The sequence below is a fragment of the Helicoverpa armigera genome, chromosome 1 (genome assembly GCF_030705265.1).
Source record: "Helicoverpa armigera isolate CAAS_96S chromosome 1, ASM3070526v1, whole genome shotgun sequence".
Lineage (NCBI taxonomy): Eukaryota > Metazoa > Arthropoda > Insecta > Lepidoptera > Noctuidae > Helicoverpa > Helicoverpa armigera.
This window is the reverse complement of record NC_087120.1, coordinates 10,130,491-10,150,576: the sequence shown is the minus strand read 5'-3', so window position 1 is coordinate 10,150,576 and position 20,086 is coordinate 10,130,491. Positions and strand designations below refer to the sequence as shown.

The following is a 20,086-nucleotide window of genomic DNA, read 5'->3' as shown; positions in this document are numbered from 1 at the left end:
GTATTTCCGTTCATCCCCTGATTTCGTTCTCCCAAGGGGATGACCGAATTACGATACACGTACGATACGATGTATATGATCTATGATAGATATTTATTTGTTTTTCTTTTTAATTACAGAGTGAATCTTCGAGTAGTGACTAGTGTTCTAATAAAGATGCTCTAACATGAATGGTTACGTTTTTTAAGTAGATACGTAAACAAGATAATATATGATGACAAGTAGTCTCTATTTTCCTTATGATTGAGTGCATATTCCCCCTATTGTTTCGCTTTATTGCTCTCTATTTGTAGAAATGAAAGTGAGACGGATAGAAGTGTTTACCAACTTATGTTTAAGATGCAATTTCATGCAATCTGTTCTTAGTCTTATTCATAGTTTTTTCTTTTGGTTTTTAGCTAATCTCATCGCAAAATTAGATAAATTCATCACTCTCCATATTTTATATATGAAAAAACCCTATATTTCTTTTATTGCACGAATTTCAATGAACGGTGTCCATTTGTCCCAGCTGTACCGATTCGGATCCAAATTACACACTCGTAAATTCACAACAGTTTTCATTTTGAAAATTACTAGCGGATTTTTGGGCGCGTAGATTCTAGGATTTTCTGCGCGTGTGACATTCGGAAAAACCTCGCGGAAAATCCGGTAGCGTAAAAGTGCTACGCAAGCAACTGAAGTTATATGTATGTTATTACAATTTGTAAGACAACAAACAGAAGACGATCAATTAGTCTTAATAGTGTGGGTAACTCCTTATAATATTTGTATTAAAAATCTCATAGAAATAATTAATGATTTTTCCTGGAATTAGTGTTTAAATCTGTTCATAATGGTGGTCTCGATCTACGATATGTTTGCTGATTACAAATTGTATAAGCGTCAAACTGATAAAATAAAAATATCACAAAACTCATAGCGATTAAATGTTGAGTCATATGGAAATGTTATAAACATTTATTTATAAGTTCTGCAAACAATTAGATATTGGTTGTGTGAATCAGCCAACAATTTTCTCTTATTCTCCTTGCTAGATTCCGTGTTGCTAGAACTAGATAAGCCACTACGGAACATAGGGTCGTAACTTTCTCAAGTAGTTAGTGAAATTAATAACCGTACAAGCCAACACACCATTGTAATGACAGTATGTATTACCTAGCTAGACGAATGTGACAAAGTGAACTGATTTGCTCTCTGAATTGATAAGAGGAAGTAGGAGGTATCAAAAGGTACGGAAGTCAAAAACTTAAATTACCTACTTTTGTCACGCGTGTTACCTCCTAAACAGCTGAATTTGGTTGCTTGATTAATAGGTATGTTTTACAATTTTTGTATCGAAATTGAACATAAATCGTTCATTGATTGACAGAGGCTTCATTCCGATTTACATATCTCATTACGATAATCAATTTACGCACTAAGCAAAATAACATGAATCAGGTATTAACAGAAATACCTAATCGTAAATCAAAAAAGGAATTTCTCAAAATAAGTTGAGTATTTCTCAAAGTGAATCCAATGAATAGGTAGACTATAAAACTACCTAATACAATTTAAAAATAGTATCTATTGAATTTAAAATAAAAGTCTTACAAACTCTAAAAAAATGCTTAACACGTAACTACGAGATGTTACTATAAAAATGTTAACTCAATTGTTTACTAATGTACATTAGAAAAAACGTTTAACGCGATCGTTTGCTTATGTAATAAACCAATTCGAAGATCCCTTGCAATACAAGAATATCATGATGTTCCAAATACACCTGTAGATACGTTTAGTGTTGCTGTTTAATCAAAGATACAATTTAACATAACGTGTTTTAAAACAAAAGGCACTTAAAAAGTGTTATAATTTGATTTGGACTGTCGCTAATTAAACTCTCACTATGACTAGTAGTAAGAATTTATTGAACTGAAAAGAATATTATCAACACTGAAGTACGCCTTTAACAGTAACCACTATAAAAGCAAGTTATCGACCTAGTAAGATTATGTAGTCTTAATGACATTAAGCATTGAGTGGCCCTAGAGTGGAGCGAACGTAAAATTTCTGTATTTTCTTAGAATGTATTTTGTAAACAAATAGGACGCATGGTGGTCTAGACTGAACTCCCGTCAAGGAAAACATGTAAATCCTAGCGGTGAGATTTGCATTCTTATACTTAATGTGCGTGTTTGACGTGTGTATATTAAATGAATTCTACTAATCGCTATAAAGTAGACTCTTATCAAATAAGATTATCTACTTAAAAACCTCTGGCATTGATATCTTTCTTTCAGTGTCGTGAGATCCTTGGTGATTGCAGAGTGGCAGCTGTCGCTCTAATAAAGTTTTCGATTAACAATTATGTTTTAGTAAAACCTGTCTGCGGCTGCCACCTTCTTCTAAAGCAAGTCGATATAAAGTGAGTAAAAATTTGTAGAGTATTTCTGTATTGGTTTATTTTATCACCGCAACAAATGATTGTGTGGTTATTACTCTATTAGCACCTTCGATAAACATGGAGCAATAAATAGGCTATTGAATGGTGTTCAGCAGTTTATATCTAAAGCGATTGTGTTATTATCGTGGACTATCTGTAGCTATCGGTGTTCAACTAAGTAGTGTTATGTTACTATTAATTCCAGTTTCAAGTAGCTACCGGCTAAAAACCGTGCTTTTCCTAGTTTACGCGCACGTGTATTTTTGATATCTGTTTGAAAATAATACACCCGTCCGGTAATTTATATGCATGGAAATGAGCGGGTTGCATTACAATCACATTATATTCGCAATCTAATGAAATAAACCTATGCATATTATTTGATGGTTTATACGCTATCACGCTGATCCCTGGAATTAAATACCTATTAATATTATTAGCGAATTAAGTAATTTAGCTGAACAGCTAAAAGTGCGTTTTTTTTTTTAAATATGTGCCAATTTGCAACTGTGTTTTGGGATCTTCTTTATTGCACTCAGTAGTACTAAAATGTCAACGTAAGTAATTGCAAACAAAAATAACTCGCACGTTGTTAAGTAATATAGTTAATTTCCTAGAACCGCTCCGTCTTTCCGCACGATACGGATTAGTGGGCTGTCACATTAGCTCGTTCGTACGTACATTGGCAATTATGTCCTTATCACAATCGATATAATCAATCAAATTCGATAATAATCTATTATATCTACATTCTAACCGATTAATATAACGTTATTCACAATTTTAGGAGAGTTAAAAATATAAGAGAAGAGCAAAAATTCCAAATTAAAATAATTATATTATTCATGGCTTCCGCTTTTTCAGGAAAATTAAGACCATTAAGTAATTAGATATAGTTAAGTAATTTAATCTAAATAAACGTGAAATTAATTTAAATTTTTAATGCTATTGCATACGATACTATAGGCCACGGCAGCTGTTTTTTACAGCTGACACAAGTGCATTCAGTATTCTTTCACTCTTACATTCCGATGGGATGGCAACCCGAAACCCAGAGAGATGCTCAGAATGCTCAGAACCGGCATTTACGTATCTGCTTTCCAAGCCACAGATGTCACCCCAAAGTACCACTAATTATCTTGACCCGAGAATCGAATTTGAGACTTTATGTTTGTCGCTTTTGCGAACTGTAATATAAACGGGGCGATTTAACATTATGAGAAATAAATGAATAAAAAGTTTACGTTAAAAATATTGATTTAAAATTCTGGTAGGCATATCGTATCAGCACAAGAGGTTAGCTAGCAACGACTTAGGTCGACGTAGGTACTTTTCGAACCATTGAATTGTTTGAGAATATTTTGGATACGATTAGATAATCGCATGCCACATATCATCATCATCGGGTCCTGTGGCTTCGATAGGACATAGGTAAGATAGATAGAGAAGACTCTGTACGATAAAGACTTACTCATAGTGTTTGTAACTGAACGAGTTTTTCTTCTTCTAGTTCCAAATCTTTGGATCGGTCGCACGAAGAAACATGACACGCTCAAACCTTAACGTCATCCTTTGGAGTTTACTCCTGGCCACTTGCTATACGCAAATTAATGGAAACAGCAGTAAGTATCATACAAGTAAACTACACACAAACATTGCGATTCACAAAGGCATCTCGTTATACAAAGTATGGCAAACCTAATCACATTAAATTAAATACTTTAGTATACTTGACTTATATACGTCAATCAACACAAAGAATAATATAAATACGATTTGATTTTATGTGATTAGGTTTGACACACTCGATATAAGTTACGTGTATGAGGTAATTTGTCGGTATATAGGTATATACCCGATATATTTTAAGTAGCGAACACGTGTTATTTTCGTTCGAATAAAAATCCTTGTTAACGACCCAACTGTATTGTGTATCTATCTGCAACCAAGTAATGCAATCGTTTCAAGTTTAACTTCTAAAAGAAAGACGTTTGACGACAATCAGACAGCTAGATACTAATCTAGTTAAATTACGGTACTATTGTTTATTGGTAAAGATTGTAGAATGCTTTATTGGTTGTTTATAAAGTACTGAAACAAGTGGTTTTGCGAACCATATCGTGGTTTGACTTGCGCCGACCATCGCATCGATTGCTTCATTAAATGTACATATTATCAGTATCCGATCAACCACTGATTTTACTCATTGATTTTTTGGGAGACCACGCGTCCCATGTAATACGTAACGCGGGTGTAATTAATATGTAATTTTGTGAAATATTTTTATCAGATGAAACGGAACTCTTCAATTCGGTGCATCCTATTAGTCGAAATGGTAAAATAGTGTTCGTGCACGAGGAACTAATGAAGAAACTGGATAGTGAGCATGAGACTTGGCACTGGACTCCTTGGTTGAGAACGAGGCTGGAGATCACGGACGAGGGCATCGCCCGCGAGATCGACTGTGTCAGTGGGGACTCTATTGACAGTTTCCCTGATGGAATCTTTGATGGTAAGTGATAATTCACTGACGAATAATCTACGTAACATATTATTATCTACTTCATATACACCATAAATCACGTCTGAAAATTTTAACCCACACTAAAATATATTTTGAGATAACGCTACCCTTTTCAAGTTCAGTCGTTTTTACTTACAATTCCTTTGAAGAGTATAGATCAAACAATTAATTTTCATTTAAAATAACAAGTAAGTAATATCTATTTCAATTTGTTATTCCAGACGAGCAGTTGAGGCGGGGTGCTTTCCTTTTATATGCACTGTTTGGTATCTACTCATTTACGCTATTGGCTATTGTATGTAATGATTATTTCATCCCTTGCGTCGAACTGATTTGCGATGACTTAAAAATACCTCAGGTATGTCTACAAGAATCTAATAAAACTTATTTTATTGTTATTTATTTATTTACGTATATAGTTGTTTATCTACTTATAGAGATTATGTATTTTACCTTGGATGCTAAACTTTATGCTTGGATCAATTCTTACTATCCTATTTCAGGTTTTGAAATAAATATTTATATTCATATACTTTATCTTACTAACTATTGTATTTCAGAATGTAGCCGCGGCAACATTCATGGCAGTCGCCACCTCCTGTCCTGAATTCTTTGTCAACGTTATATCAACATTTTTGACTGAATCTGACATGGGTATTGGAACGATAGTCGGTTCTGCAATCTTCAATGCTCTCGGAGTAGCCGCTGTTGGAGGTCTTGCTGCTATCAGGGTAAACACAACATCAAACGAATTAAAACTTTACTTACATGTTATTTTAAGAGGAGTTGTGTTAATTGACCTTTCTACTGCATTTTCCAGCCTATCCCAATAGAAGCAAGACCCGTCACCAGAGATGTGGTTATCTACATGGTTAACGTCGGTGTGTTGGTAGCTTTCGTGTGGGATGGACAGATCGACTGGTACGAAGCTCTCGTACTGGGAATCCTTTACATCCTCTACTTCATCGTTATGTTCAATAGCATGAGGATGTTTGCCGTCTACGACAGACTTGTTGCCAGAATGTGCAAAAAGAACACATCAGATAGTATGTATTAACAATTATTTTTTATGAGGCTCTTTTATGATAGCTTCTTGAACGTGTTTTAAAATATTATGGCATTGTTACAGTTGCTATGGTAATTCCTACGGAAAATGGGAAATCAGTCGAAGAAGGCGTTGATAACAAAGGATTCAGTGACGTGGATGTTGAATATCCTGAGAAAGTGAATGTCGTTGAAAAAGGTAAGATAATATAATTTATTATTCGTGAAATAAACGGGACTGTAATTGGAGAGACATCGGTATTTTAATTTAAACGGTGTGTACACAAAATGCAGGAAGATTTCATTTGTTTAGATTAAAACAATGCCTTGAGCGAAAATTAAAAGTTTAGAATACATTACTGACATATTGTAACGACAATAATTTATATAATTTTTTTTATATTGTTTTCAGCTGAAGAAGAGAATGTTAAACCCAAGAAGAGTATATTCCGGTGGCCCCGCGAGAACTCCTGGGTTTACAAAGTGTGGTGGCTTTACACTTGGCCTTTGAAACTAGTGTTGGGATTCACAATTCCATCTCCAATTACTTACAAGAAGTTGTACCCACTGGCTTTCTTTATGTGCATCGTTTGGATCGGAGCCAACTCCTACTGTGTCTCGTGGAGCATGACAGTTATTGGTAAGTTCTATCACTTTATACTGGTCTTACACAGATAATGTTATGCAAACCAATACCTATAGTGGCTGCAAGATTGCCCGTAAATTGCATCTTAAGTGAATGCTGTACACTTTGTTGTTGTCTCTTTGTCGTCCTCCGGATATTAGTTATCTATCAATACCTTTATAATCATTCTGCGTAGTTGATTGTTATTATATAGTAAAGGACATTGCCACCGTTTGGACCAAGTGTTGCCTGGGCATGTGACTTGAACCAAAAAAAAGTATATTATTTATAAAATTAATTTTTAATAAAATAAAAGATACATTTTTCCACATTTTAATATCCATCTCAATTGCTTCTGATGAAGACATTATGCGACTAGTCTTTTAATAAATGAATCATATAGAATCATCCTATTTAAGAACGTCATATATCGTATTATTGTATATTAGTTTATCCAGCCAGAGGCTATAACCCTGATTCTCTATCTAAAAATGATATTACGTTTCCTCAATGTTGACCTTCTTTTCTGAGAAACATTTCGACTAAGCAAGGTTATCCTTGTTCGTACAAATTCGGGCTTGACAGGATTTAATGTGGACAGAAATTCTTCGGGATTTTATTAGAGACTGGGTAATGGACATACGAAGACAAGAAAATTCTTACTTTGCGACTAAACAATTCGCATTTGGAATGACTGTAATGCCCTACTGACTTTATCGCTTGGAGAGAAAAAGTCAATGGTCTTTAATTATGAAAAATAATTACAATCCATTAATAGATAAAAGGTTGTATTTATAGAAAATGTAGTGTGTTTTATACTTAGGAAAAACTCCTAAAGGTAACCTTGACCCAGTAACAATATTGCGCAATAAAATTGCAGATGATTGATGATAATTAATTATGATAATCGTAATTCATTTCACCTTACTGAGAGGAACAAAAAATCGACATTATTTTCCTCAAAATAGGTATATTCACTTAGTTACTAACATTGTCAGAGAAGTTGGTTGTAAAGATTCCTATCCTTTTTTTGTTGTATTTTTTATTTATTTATGAATTGTTTGTGTTTTTCTTCAGGGCATACTTTCTTCATTCCTGAATCAGTGATGGGCATGACGTTTTTGGCGTTCGGTGGCTGTTTGCCTGAGGCGTGTTCAGTTTTCATCATGTCAAGGCGAGGTACGTACAAATAGGATTAGATCAAGGATAAATCGAATATAACATATTTATGCATGCTGCTCATTTTTATATTAGCGTCTGCGAAAGTAATCGTTGCTATGCGAATGTTTCTATATTCAATCATTCAGTTTTATTCGTTTGTTTATGTTAGCGTTTCACACTTGTTCAATAGCAGTTATAGTTCAATTCAATAACGGCTTGCATTTGGCCATCCCACAAAACTTTTCTATTGTTAAACTTATCTTTTACGTATACTTATATAATTGTTGCTGACATTGCGTTATAATGTAACTATTTGTATTAAGAATATTATATTATACCCCCGGGGTTTAAGCGATTATCGAGCAAATCCGAAATGCCTACATGTGCAATTGCATATAATTAATATTATCTTATTAAAATTCCCTAAATATCGAAAGCTGAAGATTATATTGATTTACATTCATTTCATCCTCATTAGTATGTACGTAATTCTATGATAACTAAAGATAAAATGTTATTGTAGAATTTTGATCATGTTTTATTATTTTGTAGCAAATCATCATACCGTTGCGCAAGAATCATAAGTTTGAAAAGTGCCTTGTTAACGATTTAATTTATGGTTTGCTTTCTTATGCGATTATTACCTAAAGACACGTTAAACATTTGTGCCTAGTGGGATGGTTAAAGATTCCTGAATATAATGAAATACCTAGGTATATTTAAATGAAACTGCACCCCAGACTTATTTTTATAAGTTTTGTTTTCTGCATAAAAGTATTATTCAGCAAGTACTCAATGGCGTGCATGATTTTTTTTCTACACATAGGTATACAGATATAAATTGTGCTCGTGTACAAAGCGTAGCATTGCGAATTACTTGTTTATCAACTATAATCTCTATCAGTATTTAAATACCTCTCTATCTTTAATTGATATCCGTGTTACTTATTTATGTTTTTATAAAAATTGATCTTCTGATAATGTTAATTAATACCGATTTTTTGTTACAGGCGAGGGTGGAATCGGAGTATCAAATGCTTTAGGAGCGAATTCTTTGGCTATATTGTTTGCGCTGGGTTTACCGTGGCTGATCAAGACTCTGACGTTACTCAGTCAGGGTGCGGATCAGACCGCCGTCCTCATCAACTCAGCGGGCATTGACTTCGTGGTGGGCTCTCTGCTCGTCGCTGTCGTATGCTTGTGGATCACGCTTTTCATCGGCAAGTTCACCCTCAGAAGAACACTCGGTGCCGTCCTCCTAGTTCTTTACGCAGTCTTCATCACGTTCGCAATCCTTGTCGAAATGGGCATTATCTTAGACAGGGGTATTGAAATATGCTGAGTAATTAGCACGCAGTTTCATTGGATTACGATAACTGAGTTAATCATCAGTAGAGTTTATTCATTCTTCATGGCTTAACGTATGCTTAGACTGATTACTTAGATCCTGACAGTTACAAAATGTGGATAAATAATAATAATTGAAAAAAATATGTCATGTGGAGGCGGCTTCAAGCTGTCCTTATTTTCTTAAATAAAAACGTAGATTTTTTTAATGTAGAATTCGATGTTGTTTTGAAATGCAGCTCTGCTAAAGCGTGGATGACAAAGAAGAACTGTCCACGAGTGAAAAGCTCTTATATTCTGGATGTGGTATAAAACTGAGCATTGCCTTGGAGTATTAGTTAGACAATTTTATAATTACCAAGAGAGTAGAGATGAACAAGGTGCGAGCTAGTCTGATACATGGCCGATTTCGGCTTGCAATTAGATTTTTTATGTATGAAGTGACTGGTTATTTTAAGTGAAAATAGTATGTTAAAGACTTTGAAACGTTGAACAGAGTATATCAACATATTTATAGATTCTCTTGATCACTTTTGAAAAATATATTTTTTATTTAAGATTAGGAGACATTGGGTACAAAAGTAACAGTGGGTCGAAAGTAACAAAATTTCATCGTGAAACAGCGAAAATGGCTTCAGCTGTCATTAAAGATCTGGTTTTCTTGAAATGAGTATGATATCTAATAAATGTAAAAGTACAAAAGTGTTACATTTTCACTTGGTCTCACTTGCTGAGTCACGTGGTAGAAGTATGGACTATTGATTTTTATTTGAAAGAAATTGTATTAACGACAATAATTATTATATAATTAAAATACATTGAGATAAAGTGTTATTCTTATATCTAGACATAACTTATTGCAGTGTACTTAAATACATTGGATATAATGCCCAGCTCCTGTAAACAGAAAGTAATTCGTATCACTTATTTACAGTAACTTTGAAGCTCATTTTGAGAGGTTCTGTCAAAAAACTGTTATTTTAAGCAGCGCAAACTCCATTGGATGTTAATTATATGCTATGGATAAATAAAATATTTTTCGCCACCCCCAGTTATTACAGCTAGAAAAGTGTACCTAGCCTTTAAGAAAATAAGCATCGAAATGGTTTCCCCGTTTCCTCACTATGGTATAGGTAAATAAATAAAATGACTCAAAGCCATTAAGGAAAAAAATATTCTGAACAACATTGTAAACAATAAGAATTTGCACAATACTCATGATATTCCGAGTGGCTAGATCTTTAAACCAGGCACTCAAACCATTTGTAGTGATATTTATCTACAATGTTGGTCAACCGTTTCATAAATAAACAAGGTTACAGCATGAACTTACTGTTTTCATATATTCCGTACTGAGCTCATCTTTTGAATAAGATTTAGATCAAACACTACTATGGGACGAGGCGTCCTGAATTTTTTGAAGGTTCGTTTCGGAACCTACAAGTTCGTTTACCTGAAGGTGTAAACACTGGTACATAGCTGCATCCGGTTAGACTGGAAGCCAACCCCAACATAGTTGGGAAAAGGCTCGTTAGATGAAGATGATGATGACCTAAAGGTATGTAACACTCACGATCAGCTCGCGGCTAAGTAACAGCCGCCGGGGTCGATCGAGCGATCGAAAGTTAAACAATGTTTGGTGAGGTTCGTGGGTTGGTGACAGAAGGGACGCAACATTTATTGGTCTCAGCATTGTTAGAAGCCAGAAAGTCTGCCAGCCCGTTTTTGCAAGAGGTATCAGGTTGCCCATGTCGCTGGGTTGAGGAGTTCAGCAGTCCCTTCATGTAAAACACTGGTATTCAGCTGCACGATGAGACTTGGAGTTGATTTCAACATTATTGGGAAAAGGCTAGGCAGCTGATGTAATACTCTCTTATGCTCCACACTCATAAAACGTCGATAAGAGGTGTTCGTTCGTAAAGCGTGGCACGTGATAACGTATACATACCTACTCCTAGTAAGAAATTCCGATCGGTCAAATGTTGTAATACTTTGTTTTTGCTACTGATAAAATACACAATAGACCATAATTTTAGTAGTTAAATGCAACAGTTGATATAATATTATTTATTTAAATTATTTTATTTGTTTAGTGGAATAAATCGAACTATTGAGACGTCTGCAGACAGAATTTGGATGCGAAAAGCTGAGCACCGGGCCATATGGTAAAGCCAATAATAATTATTCTGGGTAGGAATAACGCCTGAGATCCTTCGGTTTCTTTTAAACTGGGAATTTTTAATTTAACAATGTAAATTGCATCAAGTTATAGTCGTCTGATTGATTTAGAGCAAACGTGTCAAGGACCTATAACAATGTTCCTACACAACAAAAGTGACCTTGCTCAAAGTCACAATAGGTAGGTATTTGTTGTTCCGATCAGAGAAGTAATACCATCAATTTTTATAAAAAAAATGTCGTCTATTCTCTTTTATACCTATTCTGTTTTAAAGATTCCTGCAAAAAAAAACAACAAAAAAGCGGGAAATCATTTTATAAAGAAAAACGCACACATACAGACACAGATATCTTCTGTCGATTATATTATTCTGAGTATATTCAGGTTAGCATAGTCATTTACATAATATTCACATATCACTTACATTAATATTAAATTATATTATAATTACATAATTGACCTACGCGGTTATAGTTTAGGTCATACAACGTGGTCTCTGGTATTCACTAAGCTCTCACCCCCGGTTACACCTGAAAAACGTGAAATGTGCGTTATTACATTAGCATAAGGATATATTTTCCTTGACACGCTTATTGAATAATATTCTCATATATGTAACCCTGAAATAAATAGATAATATTGAATTATTTTACATTCTGTGAAGGAAGCACTTTGATGAAATGCTTTTAATGGCATGTCGGTACTGTCGAGGCTGTTTTGAAGGAATTCCGTTCACATGGGTGCGTACAAAGTAAATATATCAACTGAAAGTGATCTCTTTGAATTTGAGGAGTTATTTCATTAGTAGATACTTATATAAAATAGTGTATTATATTACAAACGATCACAAACACAAATGAATTAAAGGCATTACTAGATAAGATCACAATTAGCAGCTAACTGTTTGCTTCTAAAACACTCAATCATTGATAATGTATTGTAGATAAAATATGAGTAATCTATTTGTGTACAGGCTGTTGACCACTGATTTGTATTGCGTCGTGTCATATCGACGCGATTGAAATGTGCAGAACAATTCAAGTGTGACGTAAAGCCGAATGAGATCCTCCTGAAGTGAGCTGCCAAATGTGGGTCATATCTAGAAGAACGAGCTCAGCGTTAATTGCTATTAATCAAGCTACAGATGGCAGGCATGTTATGCAGTGTAATCGAATTGGTGATTGAATAAGCAATTGGATTAAAAGTGAATTTTGATGAAAATTGTCGAATTGGTTACCACCTCTTTTTTCAAACGACGCTGAGTTCGAGCGCCGTTTGCTTAATAGTATTTAATATTATCTTAAAGCTAATGAAATAAGATTTAAAACCGACCCAGTTAATGGGTATGTGTTACCAGTCATAGGGATGCCCTCGTTATTTGTGCGAAATCGTGATAAGTATGTTTTTGTGGCGACCACGACGTCATGGTTGGTGAAGCAGAATAGTATCGCCAAGCATAGACCCTGGGGACAAAGGTTTACTTCCCTGTACAATGTGTTCAAAAGATTTATAGGAAACAGTTTACCTGCAGTTCCTTTCCTCTCTAAGTAAATACTTTACATAAGTAAAGTAGTTTGACTATATTGTGCTTTTGTTTGTTTTCCTTGATAAATAAAATATAGTAAATTCTGCCAAAATTGAATCACGACCTTTTCACTGATATGGATATTATTATTTTTTTATCATAAAACATCTATATTTCAGTTCTAAAATACTAAACACCACAGGTAAAGATCGGTATGTCGTAAACATTGATATATTATACATAGTCCATCAAATCATCGCAGCATGTGGAGTAACTGAGGAGTTCTGATTATATAACTGAATATCAAATACCTGTAAACTCGTAAGAAGTGCCGATACAATCTGATAAGTTTTTTCCCATGGCGAGTCAGGCAGCGGTCGAAATGGTATTAAAATGAAATGTAGTCCGAATAGAGGGACCTGCGTACAAAGAAATAAAGTATCTATAAGTTTCTTCTTTAAACTGTAAAAAATAGGATGGGATTAGGTATATCTAAATAAAACTGTTTAAAATAGGGTCCTTAATCAGCAGATCATTGTCGTCGTTTTCATGAAGGAATCTAATCGAGACGTTATTTTAGCTAAACTTTCAAAGTTAGTAACATGATACAATCAGAGTCAATTGAACCCGTAACGGCACTTTATTCGCACAGAAGTCAGATATTCTTATCGGAATGGAGTTTTCGAGTAAAATCAGGGATTCATAACTCACGAGCATGTAAATATCGTTTCAGAAACTACTTTAGCTCACAGTAGCAGAACTTTCACTTTACGCATAGAATTTGAGATTCAAGAATTTTAATAAAAATCAGTAAAGATTGTCGAAATGGAAGTAAAAGTATCGTAGTCGCTTTGATTTTGTAAAAGAAACACAATAGCAAATACGCACGGCTGAACAATTGCTCATAATATAGCTGAATACAAATTGTACTTACTTACATATTATTTGCTTCCGAATTCTCTGAAATAAAAAGGTGACTGCGTAGAAAAACGGTGCCGCTTGAATTACAAATGAGTGCTAATCTAATCTGCCTCCGAGTCGATGAAGAAAGCCCAGTTTATTTGTTCGTATGTTTACTCGTAGATAGAGTAACTGAGGGTAACCTTAGAGTTGATTTAACTATTTACCGTGCAACCTGTTGCGAAATATATTTATAGGTAAAAAACTGGAAGACATTTCTTTACCGTTAGAAAAGAATAATAACGCAAAGTAATTTTGTTACAGTCAGATATAACGGAATTTCTGTTTTTACTGAGTTTAACTCAGTGTACTCGTGTACGCGTGCACAGCACGCGGGCGGCACGTCCTACGGGGTGGCAAATCTAGCGAGTTATCACCTAATATTTAAAAAATACAATATCTTTTTACTAATCATTTGATTTCAATATTTCCGAACACAGCAATAATTATAGCGCTAAGAATATTACTTACACTGCCGGTTTCAGTTAGGTACATCTGTTGAAAGGACATTTTCAAAATTAAAGATTCTTAAAAACGATTTAAGATCAACCAGTGGCGTAGCGTGGGGCAAATGCTATTTAGGGGGCGGCAAAATTAAACCAATAAAATTTCAGAAAAAGCCGCCCTAGCTTTGGTCGTCTCCTATTAATTTTGACTGTTTCACCCTTTACATCCCCAAAAAAATTCGCGCTCGCTGCGCTCGCGACTCCATGTCAGATATCGCATTTTATCTTTATTTTGTACTGTTAAGGCATTCAATTCCGAAAAAACATTTTTCGCGCACGTCCGTTATGGCTTTTTATGATATGTTTACTTCATGAAAACTCTAAGGAAAAAATCGCGCTCGCTTCGCTCGCGGCTTTTGCACTTCACTTCTATGCATATCTTACTTTTTGACTTTGCTTTGTTAATTTAGAGTAGTTTTTATTTGTTTTGTGTCTGCAAATAAAGATTCTTATTCTTATTCTAGACTAAAAAATTTTCGCGCTCGCTCCGCTCGCGCTTCCTTACAAATGATATGTGTTACTATAAGTTGACTTTTCAACGAAAAACCCACCAAATAACATATTTTACTGACTTTAAACATTGTTATAGATATTTAAGTGCGTTAGTTTAAGTTAATCACAATCTTTCAATACATAGGGGCCACTTGGGTAATGTTTGCACTGCATTGATGCCCTAAGCAATTACTTGCTAATTCGGACCCCCTGGATCTACCTCCCTATATATTTTTTGACAAAACATATGTAGTCGTAGGGCGGCATAATCAGTTTTGCACGCGGGCGAACAAACAGCTAGCGGCGGGCCTGAGTGTACTCAATGTAAGAATAAGTAAACCAGCGGAACATGGCACTGCAAGGACCGAAAAGCATGACTAAAACGGAACTAAGCTGTAATACGAATTACCTGCGACAGGATCTAGCCAATATCTGGCCATGGAATTAAATTGAAATGGACTTAATTAAAATATAAACCGTAAATATTTTTTTAACCTTTTAATATTTTTATATATCAGTACAAAGGTATAATATCCTAGCCTGTACACACGGTGGAGACTAAGTTTATAACACAAGAAGATGTGACTATAAAACCAACACGCGATGTCACTATACCATCTTTACCATTAGTCCATTTTAATACAATGTGGAAAAAAGCGCGTGGATGAAATTTTGAGCATTGGTTAAGACTTACCAATATAAGAGCGGCTCTCGCAGCCTTTCTCGCCGCTACAGAAGCGTGCTGGTTCGGTGCTGGGTGCAACTTCGTCAGTAGCACCCGTACTACGTTCACCAGAAATACTGCAAGCATAGAACATAAGTTTCTATTCAAAGCAGCGTCTTCAGTATTATGAGGAAACTAATAGAATTCTAAGATATAAGTATACTGAGAAAATGAATTTGCACTGGAAAGACACTGCTTTGTGAACTAAAACAACTGTTTAATCTTTGGATATGTCTAAGAGCTTCCAAGCTTCAATTTTAAAGAAAATATAATTCGAATTCTATCCCAGTATTACAACAGCTAAAATATTTTTTATGAACAATTGAGAAGATGTCAAAAAACTTGTCATCAGCTATTCATAATAATAAAGATCTACCAATTTCTAGAAGTATTAAATTAATGCCAGAACAATTATTTAAAGTAGTTCAGAGACTCGTCCAAACTTTTAATTTGTTTATCGGCAAATCTTATTGGTGTGAGAGGCAGGTGGTATTTCTACTGGGTTTTATGTACGAATTTTAATACCTGCATTCGATATTTATTCTGTGGAAATACTACACCTGGTACGTACATACTAGTAAGTCAGTAAAACAATTAAGTTACCCTGTTCTAATATAAAAAAAATATATTTTGACTTGGAAATACTGATTCAGATTTTGGTTGAATTGAGTAGAGGTCTCTTTGACCTTTAAATTTTAATAAAAAGGCAACGATGCCTGAGTTTTATAACTGATGAATTTTATGATATTATAGGTTGAGGGGATGCTATTTAGGAGACCATTCTGTTCAGATCAACGTCATCAAGAAAAAATCGGCGGAATAGTTTGATTCAGACTCGCGCACAAGAGTACCTACTGTACTACCAAAAATCATTATTTTGTTGATCCTTCTAAAATGTTTTGTTAATTCTAGTTTCTTTTTAGTATTTCAATGTATTCTTATTATACCACCAAACGTTCCGATACCTACCATTTATTAAAATAGAAGCTAAATAAACTGCACAGATCACTCGGTAGATCTATAGATTTTAGACAACATCAGTCACAAAAGTATCCTATCTACATATATATGCTCCATCCTAAATAAAATTGAGACAAGGGTTGGATGATGTATGACCATTTAGGGTGTATAAAGAGTAGGTATTCCCGTAACGGTGTGATGTTGGCTTATGGCACTATTCTACCTCTTCAATGTTATCTAATCAATCAATGTAAAGAAAAATTTGTCTTGTATCTTATTAATCATTTGCTAAGGGCGTTTATGAAACTCCACTTTCAAAAATATAGGTACATTATTTCCTTCAAAATACCAGGTGATGCTGCGGTGAGCAGGTAGTCCTAAATATAATCTTTAACGAATGGAGGCAATAAATTACCTGTCCCTAATTTAGACAAATTAACCTAATAATGGCATCAATTTGTCGTCGAATCTCTTGTTTCTTTTCTTTTTTATAATTGAATGGACTAGTGTCGTGACCTCGCATTTAGGAAAGAGATGGATAAAGTCTTCCATAGAACGTGTTTTTAACCATTTGTAGTTTATGAAAGTAAATCTATAACCTAATCTTATTTTACCAGCATTTATTTGTAGTAAAAGATGGATCTGTTAACCCAATGACTTAACCTGTCGGTGTAACGAACTCGAAAGTCCTATCTTACTATAGTCAGACAGATGAATACTAAAGCATCTATTTGCAATGATAATGCCACAGATTTTTGCTGGAAACAGCGAAGGTTCTAAGAGATACCAAAACAGCTCAAGCAAGAACATGAATTCTTTTTATAAATGATTCTGTGTGTGAAAAGCAAATATTTTCCTTACTTTCATTGCAAGATGGCGAACGTAAAACGTACGAAAGGGTCAGTTAAGTGTAACGTTTCGAGAGTTTTCTTTGCTCAATTGCCTTTATCTGAGTGTCGGGTTCAGTAACGTGCAGATTTGAAATCAGAGATCTTTCTGCTGTTTTGAGCGAGTTCGTTAGTGGTTTCTAATCTAAAGATGTATGTTGTGTGTGATCCAAGTTGTAATGTTAAGATTTTGAGAAATTGTGATCATTATTAAATGCTTTCATCGAGTACATCTTATTATTTCTTTAAAAGTTAGTAAGTATTCTTCTTTGTTAGAAACATTCGTAAAGTTCTTCATTAAAATTTCTTATAAGTATAACTTTTAAAGTATCAAGATTTGTGAACCGCGATGCCTAAAATCATTGACAGTTCGGATAGTCATTAAAATAAAGATCACATAAAAAGGGAACAAAAGGTCTTTATGAGTAGATATTCAAAGCAGTCAGCAAAATTCCTTTAAGTAACACTACTTAATTAAATTAAGGAAAGAATGAGATAATTTGGATTTCGTATATTTTCAGCAGCTTGCTGACATTGTAAGCCACTGAAGTCAGAGTTAGCCAGTTCTTTGTACATAAAGTGGGCAAACATTAAAAAACTTGTCTGCAATAAAATTAATTCAATTGCCGAAAGGCTGCCGAAATTCGAAAGAATAAAAAAATACAATATGCTTTTCCTTGTGTAAATTGTTACACATTAACTGTTATTAAGAAAAACGGCGCCATTTCAAAGCAATGGAATGATTGTGGGATGCTCTTAGGGAGGAATGAGTTTGTCTAGAGCATTTTTATTTTGCTTTGTGCACGACAAGCGAATTCAAGTATAGATGTTTCGTTTCTAGAAAGCGGGTGAAACATATCTGAGTCTGTAAAAGTAAATGTGAAATATTTATAACAAAGTTTGAATTGATTCTGAGATACGAAATAATGTACCCCTTGATAAATGAACAGGTACATAACATGTTTACCTATGTCTTCAGGTCAAAACAAAGAGAAGTCCCTACGACTGGCTTTCTGATTGTTGGATCGAAAATTAGCTTTTGAGGTCTGTGGTTTAGCTCCGTTTTAGCCTTACAGACGGTGCTAACTTTGAAGAATTTTAGTTCGTCAAGAGAAAGGTATGGTATATTAGAAATTGCGTAGTGAATAAGATCGACGTTTAACTATATACTTATAGATAAATTGATATTGTTATGACGGTAATATCTCTCACACCCCTCCGTTAAATTTAAATTCTTGTAGGTACTTAATCATTTCATAATTGGCCAGAATGCCATAAATTGCGCAGGTTGACAAGACGTCTTTCCGATACTGTAATTCCTAAATTATAGTTTTAATCAGAATAAAGATTTTAATTTAGGTGGGCCTAGACTGTCGAGTGGAGACAATTTGAATGTAAAAAGCCTTATAAAGAGCCACAGAATTTTATAGTAACGAAGCAAAAACTTTAAAAGCTAGCTTTTAGTATTTTTTTGTAAAGTAGATTTGGGATGCGGATCAAGCAAAAAGTGTGTTACTGAGAGATAACTATTAATCATAGTATACCTCATAGAAGCCATGTTGGTGCAAAAAATATATGCTGCTGAAGTGGCATGATAACGCAGATCACAGATATCTCACATAGACTTTGATGAATAGTGCTTGTAATTCATTTTCGTGTCTCATGTTTTTTGTCGATGGTTTATCTTTCAACGGAACAATAGCACATCCCCTAGATACAGGCTCTGTCTTTTGTATACACAATTGATCGGTTTATCGGACATGTCTAATAAGGGCGAAAGATAAACGGATTGCTCAATTTGCTAGGGTTGTAATTCAATAAATAACAGTTCCTATGTACATACATAGCTAAAGTTAAAACGAGGAAGGTCGGAACAGGAAAATTACCTCCAGACCTCTTGGTTGAGGTGAAATTACCAAGACAAATGTTAGAGTACAGCTAATTTGGACGATTGTGCGTACCCAATTAAGTGTAGAAAGCATTGTGCAATAGACAACACTTTGTTTTCTTTAAATAATCCTTAAATGTTCGATGTCTTGCAGAACTGTGTGTCCTAATGATATAATATTACAAGGGCGTACCTAAGTGAGTTTGTTTGTTACACTGTCGAACGGTTTGACCGATTGAGATAGGCCTACTATTGGAAGTAGAAAAGGACGATCGCCACGAACATGATATTATTTTTTTCTCATTGTTGCTAGGAGCGATTAAAAATCGCCTTAAATCTACAAGGATTCAGAATTGAAAGCTAGTTAATAAAATAGTGACTTGGTCTTTGAATAAAGTAATTAGTGATCCCACCAAAAACATTAAATGTAAAAAAAGCCAATCCTCTACGCAATTCCTCCACCGTAAAAAGTTTTGAGATCGCATAGAAGCCAAGTCCTGTTCAACTTTATTTGTAATAATAAATCAATATTTTGTGACCATATCAATAATTTCGTTCACTTTACAATAATATTGACTTGGCCATGAGCACAATAAACTACAAATATAATACAGCATATCTTGGAGAGGTGAAAGTCAATCATGAAGTTTAATATCACAGAATTAAATACTTTTAGTTTTTTCAATTGTTACTAAATGACCGACAGTCAGTATCATCCAAAATCATGAACTGCACATTTACTATGGCGCATGTTTGGTCCAAGGTGATCTCAAATTCCAATCAGTCCAATCGTAAAATCATGTCCATATAGAATGTATCAATTCAATGGTATTTAC

General features: G+C 34.4%; 2 protein-coding genes across 6 annotated transcripts in view; one reads left to right on the top strand and one right to left on the bottom strand.

Annotated features, from left to right (window-relative positions):
* Window positions 1-2,250: 2,250 nt before the first annotated feature.
* LOC110374591 (sodium/potassium/calcium exchanger 3) lies at window positions 2,251-10,457 on the top strand. The gene is made up of 10 exons (XM_021332356.3): window positions 2,251-2,410; window positions 3,939-4,050; window positions 4,719-4,940; window positions 5,174-5,310; window positions 5,513-5,683; window positions 5,773-5,998; window positions 6,082-6,195; window positions 6,409-6,636; window positions 7,699-7,800; window positions 8,793-10,457. Exons 2-10 carry the CDS (start codon window positions 3,972-3,974, stop codon window positions 9,122-9,124), a joined length of 1,611 nt encoding a protein of 536 aa, XP_021188031.2. The 5' UTR covers window positions 2,251-2,410; window positions 3,939-3,971; the 3' UTR covers window positions 9,125-10,457.
* Window positions 10,458-11,643: 1,186 nt separating this feature from the next.
* LOC110374603 (calcitonin gene-related peptide type 1 receptor) overlaps window positions 11,644-20,086 on the bottom strand; it is a 56,071-nt gene continuing 47,628 nt past the window's right edge. For 2 of the 5 annotated variants that reach the window (XM_049838338.2, XM_064035008.1), the window contains exons 10-12: window positions 15,486-15,592; window positions 13,145-13,252; window positions 11,644-12,771 (exon numbers count right to left, since the gene is read on the bottom strand). In XM_049838338.2, the coding sequence (XP_049694295.2) occupies window positions 12,604-12,771; window positions 13,145-13,252; window positions 15,486-15,592 (383 nt within the window). In that variant the 3' untranslated portion in view covers window positions 11,644-12,603. The remainder of the gene's footprint in view (window positions 12,772-13,144; window positions 13,253-15,485; window positions 15,593-20,086) is intronic. The other 3 variants (XR_007510721.2, XM_021332379.3, XM_021332375.3) reach the window with 3 other exon arrangements.

Excerpts from the sequence above, each read along its gene's own strand:
- LOC110374591 (XM_021332356.3), top strand. The coding sequence starts at position 3,972 with ATGACACGCTCAAACCTTAACGTCATCCTTTGGAGTTTACTCCTGGCC. Across the intron at positions 4,941-5,173 it reads CCCTGATGGAATCTTTGATG|ACGAGCAGTTGAGGCGGGGT; the intron begins GTAAGTGATAAT and ends TTGTTATTCCAG. Across the intron at positions 5,999-6,081 it reads CAAAAAGAACACATCAGATA|TTGCTATGGTAATTCCTACG; the intron begins GTATGTATTAAC and ends GCATTGTTACAG.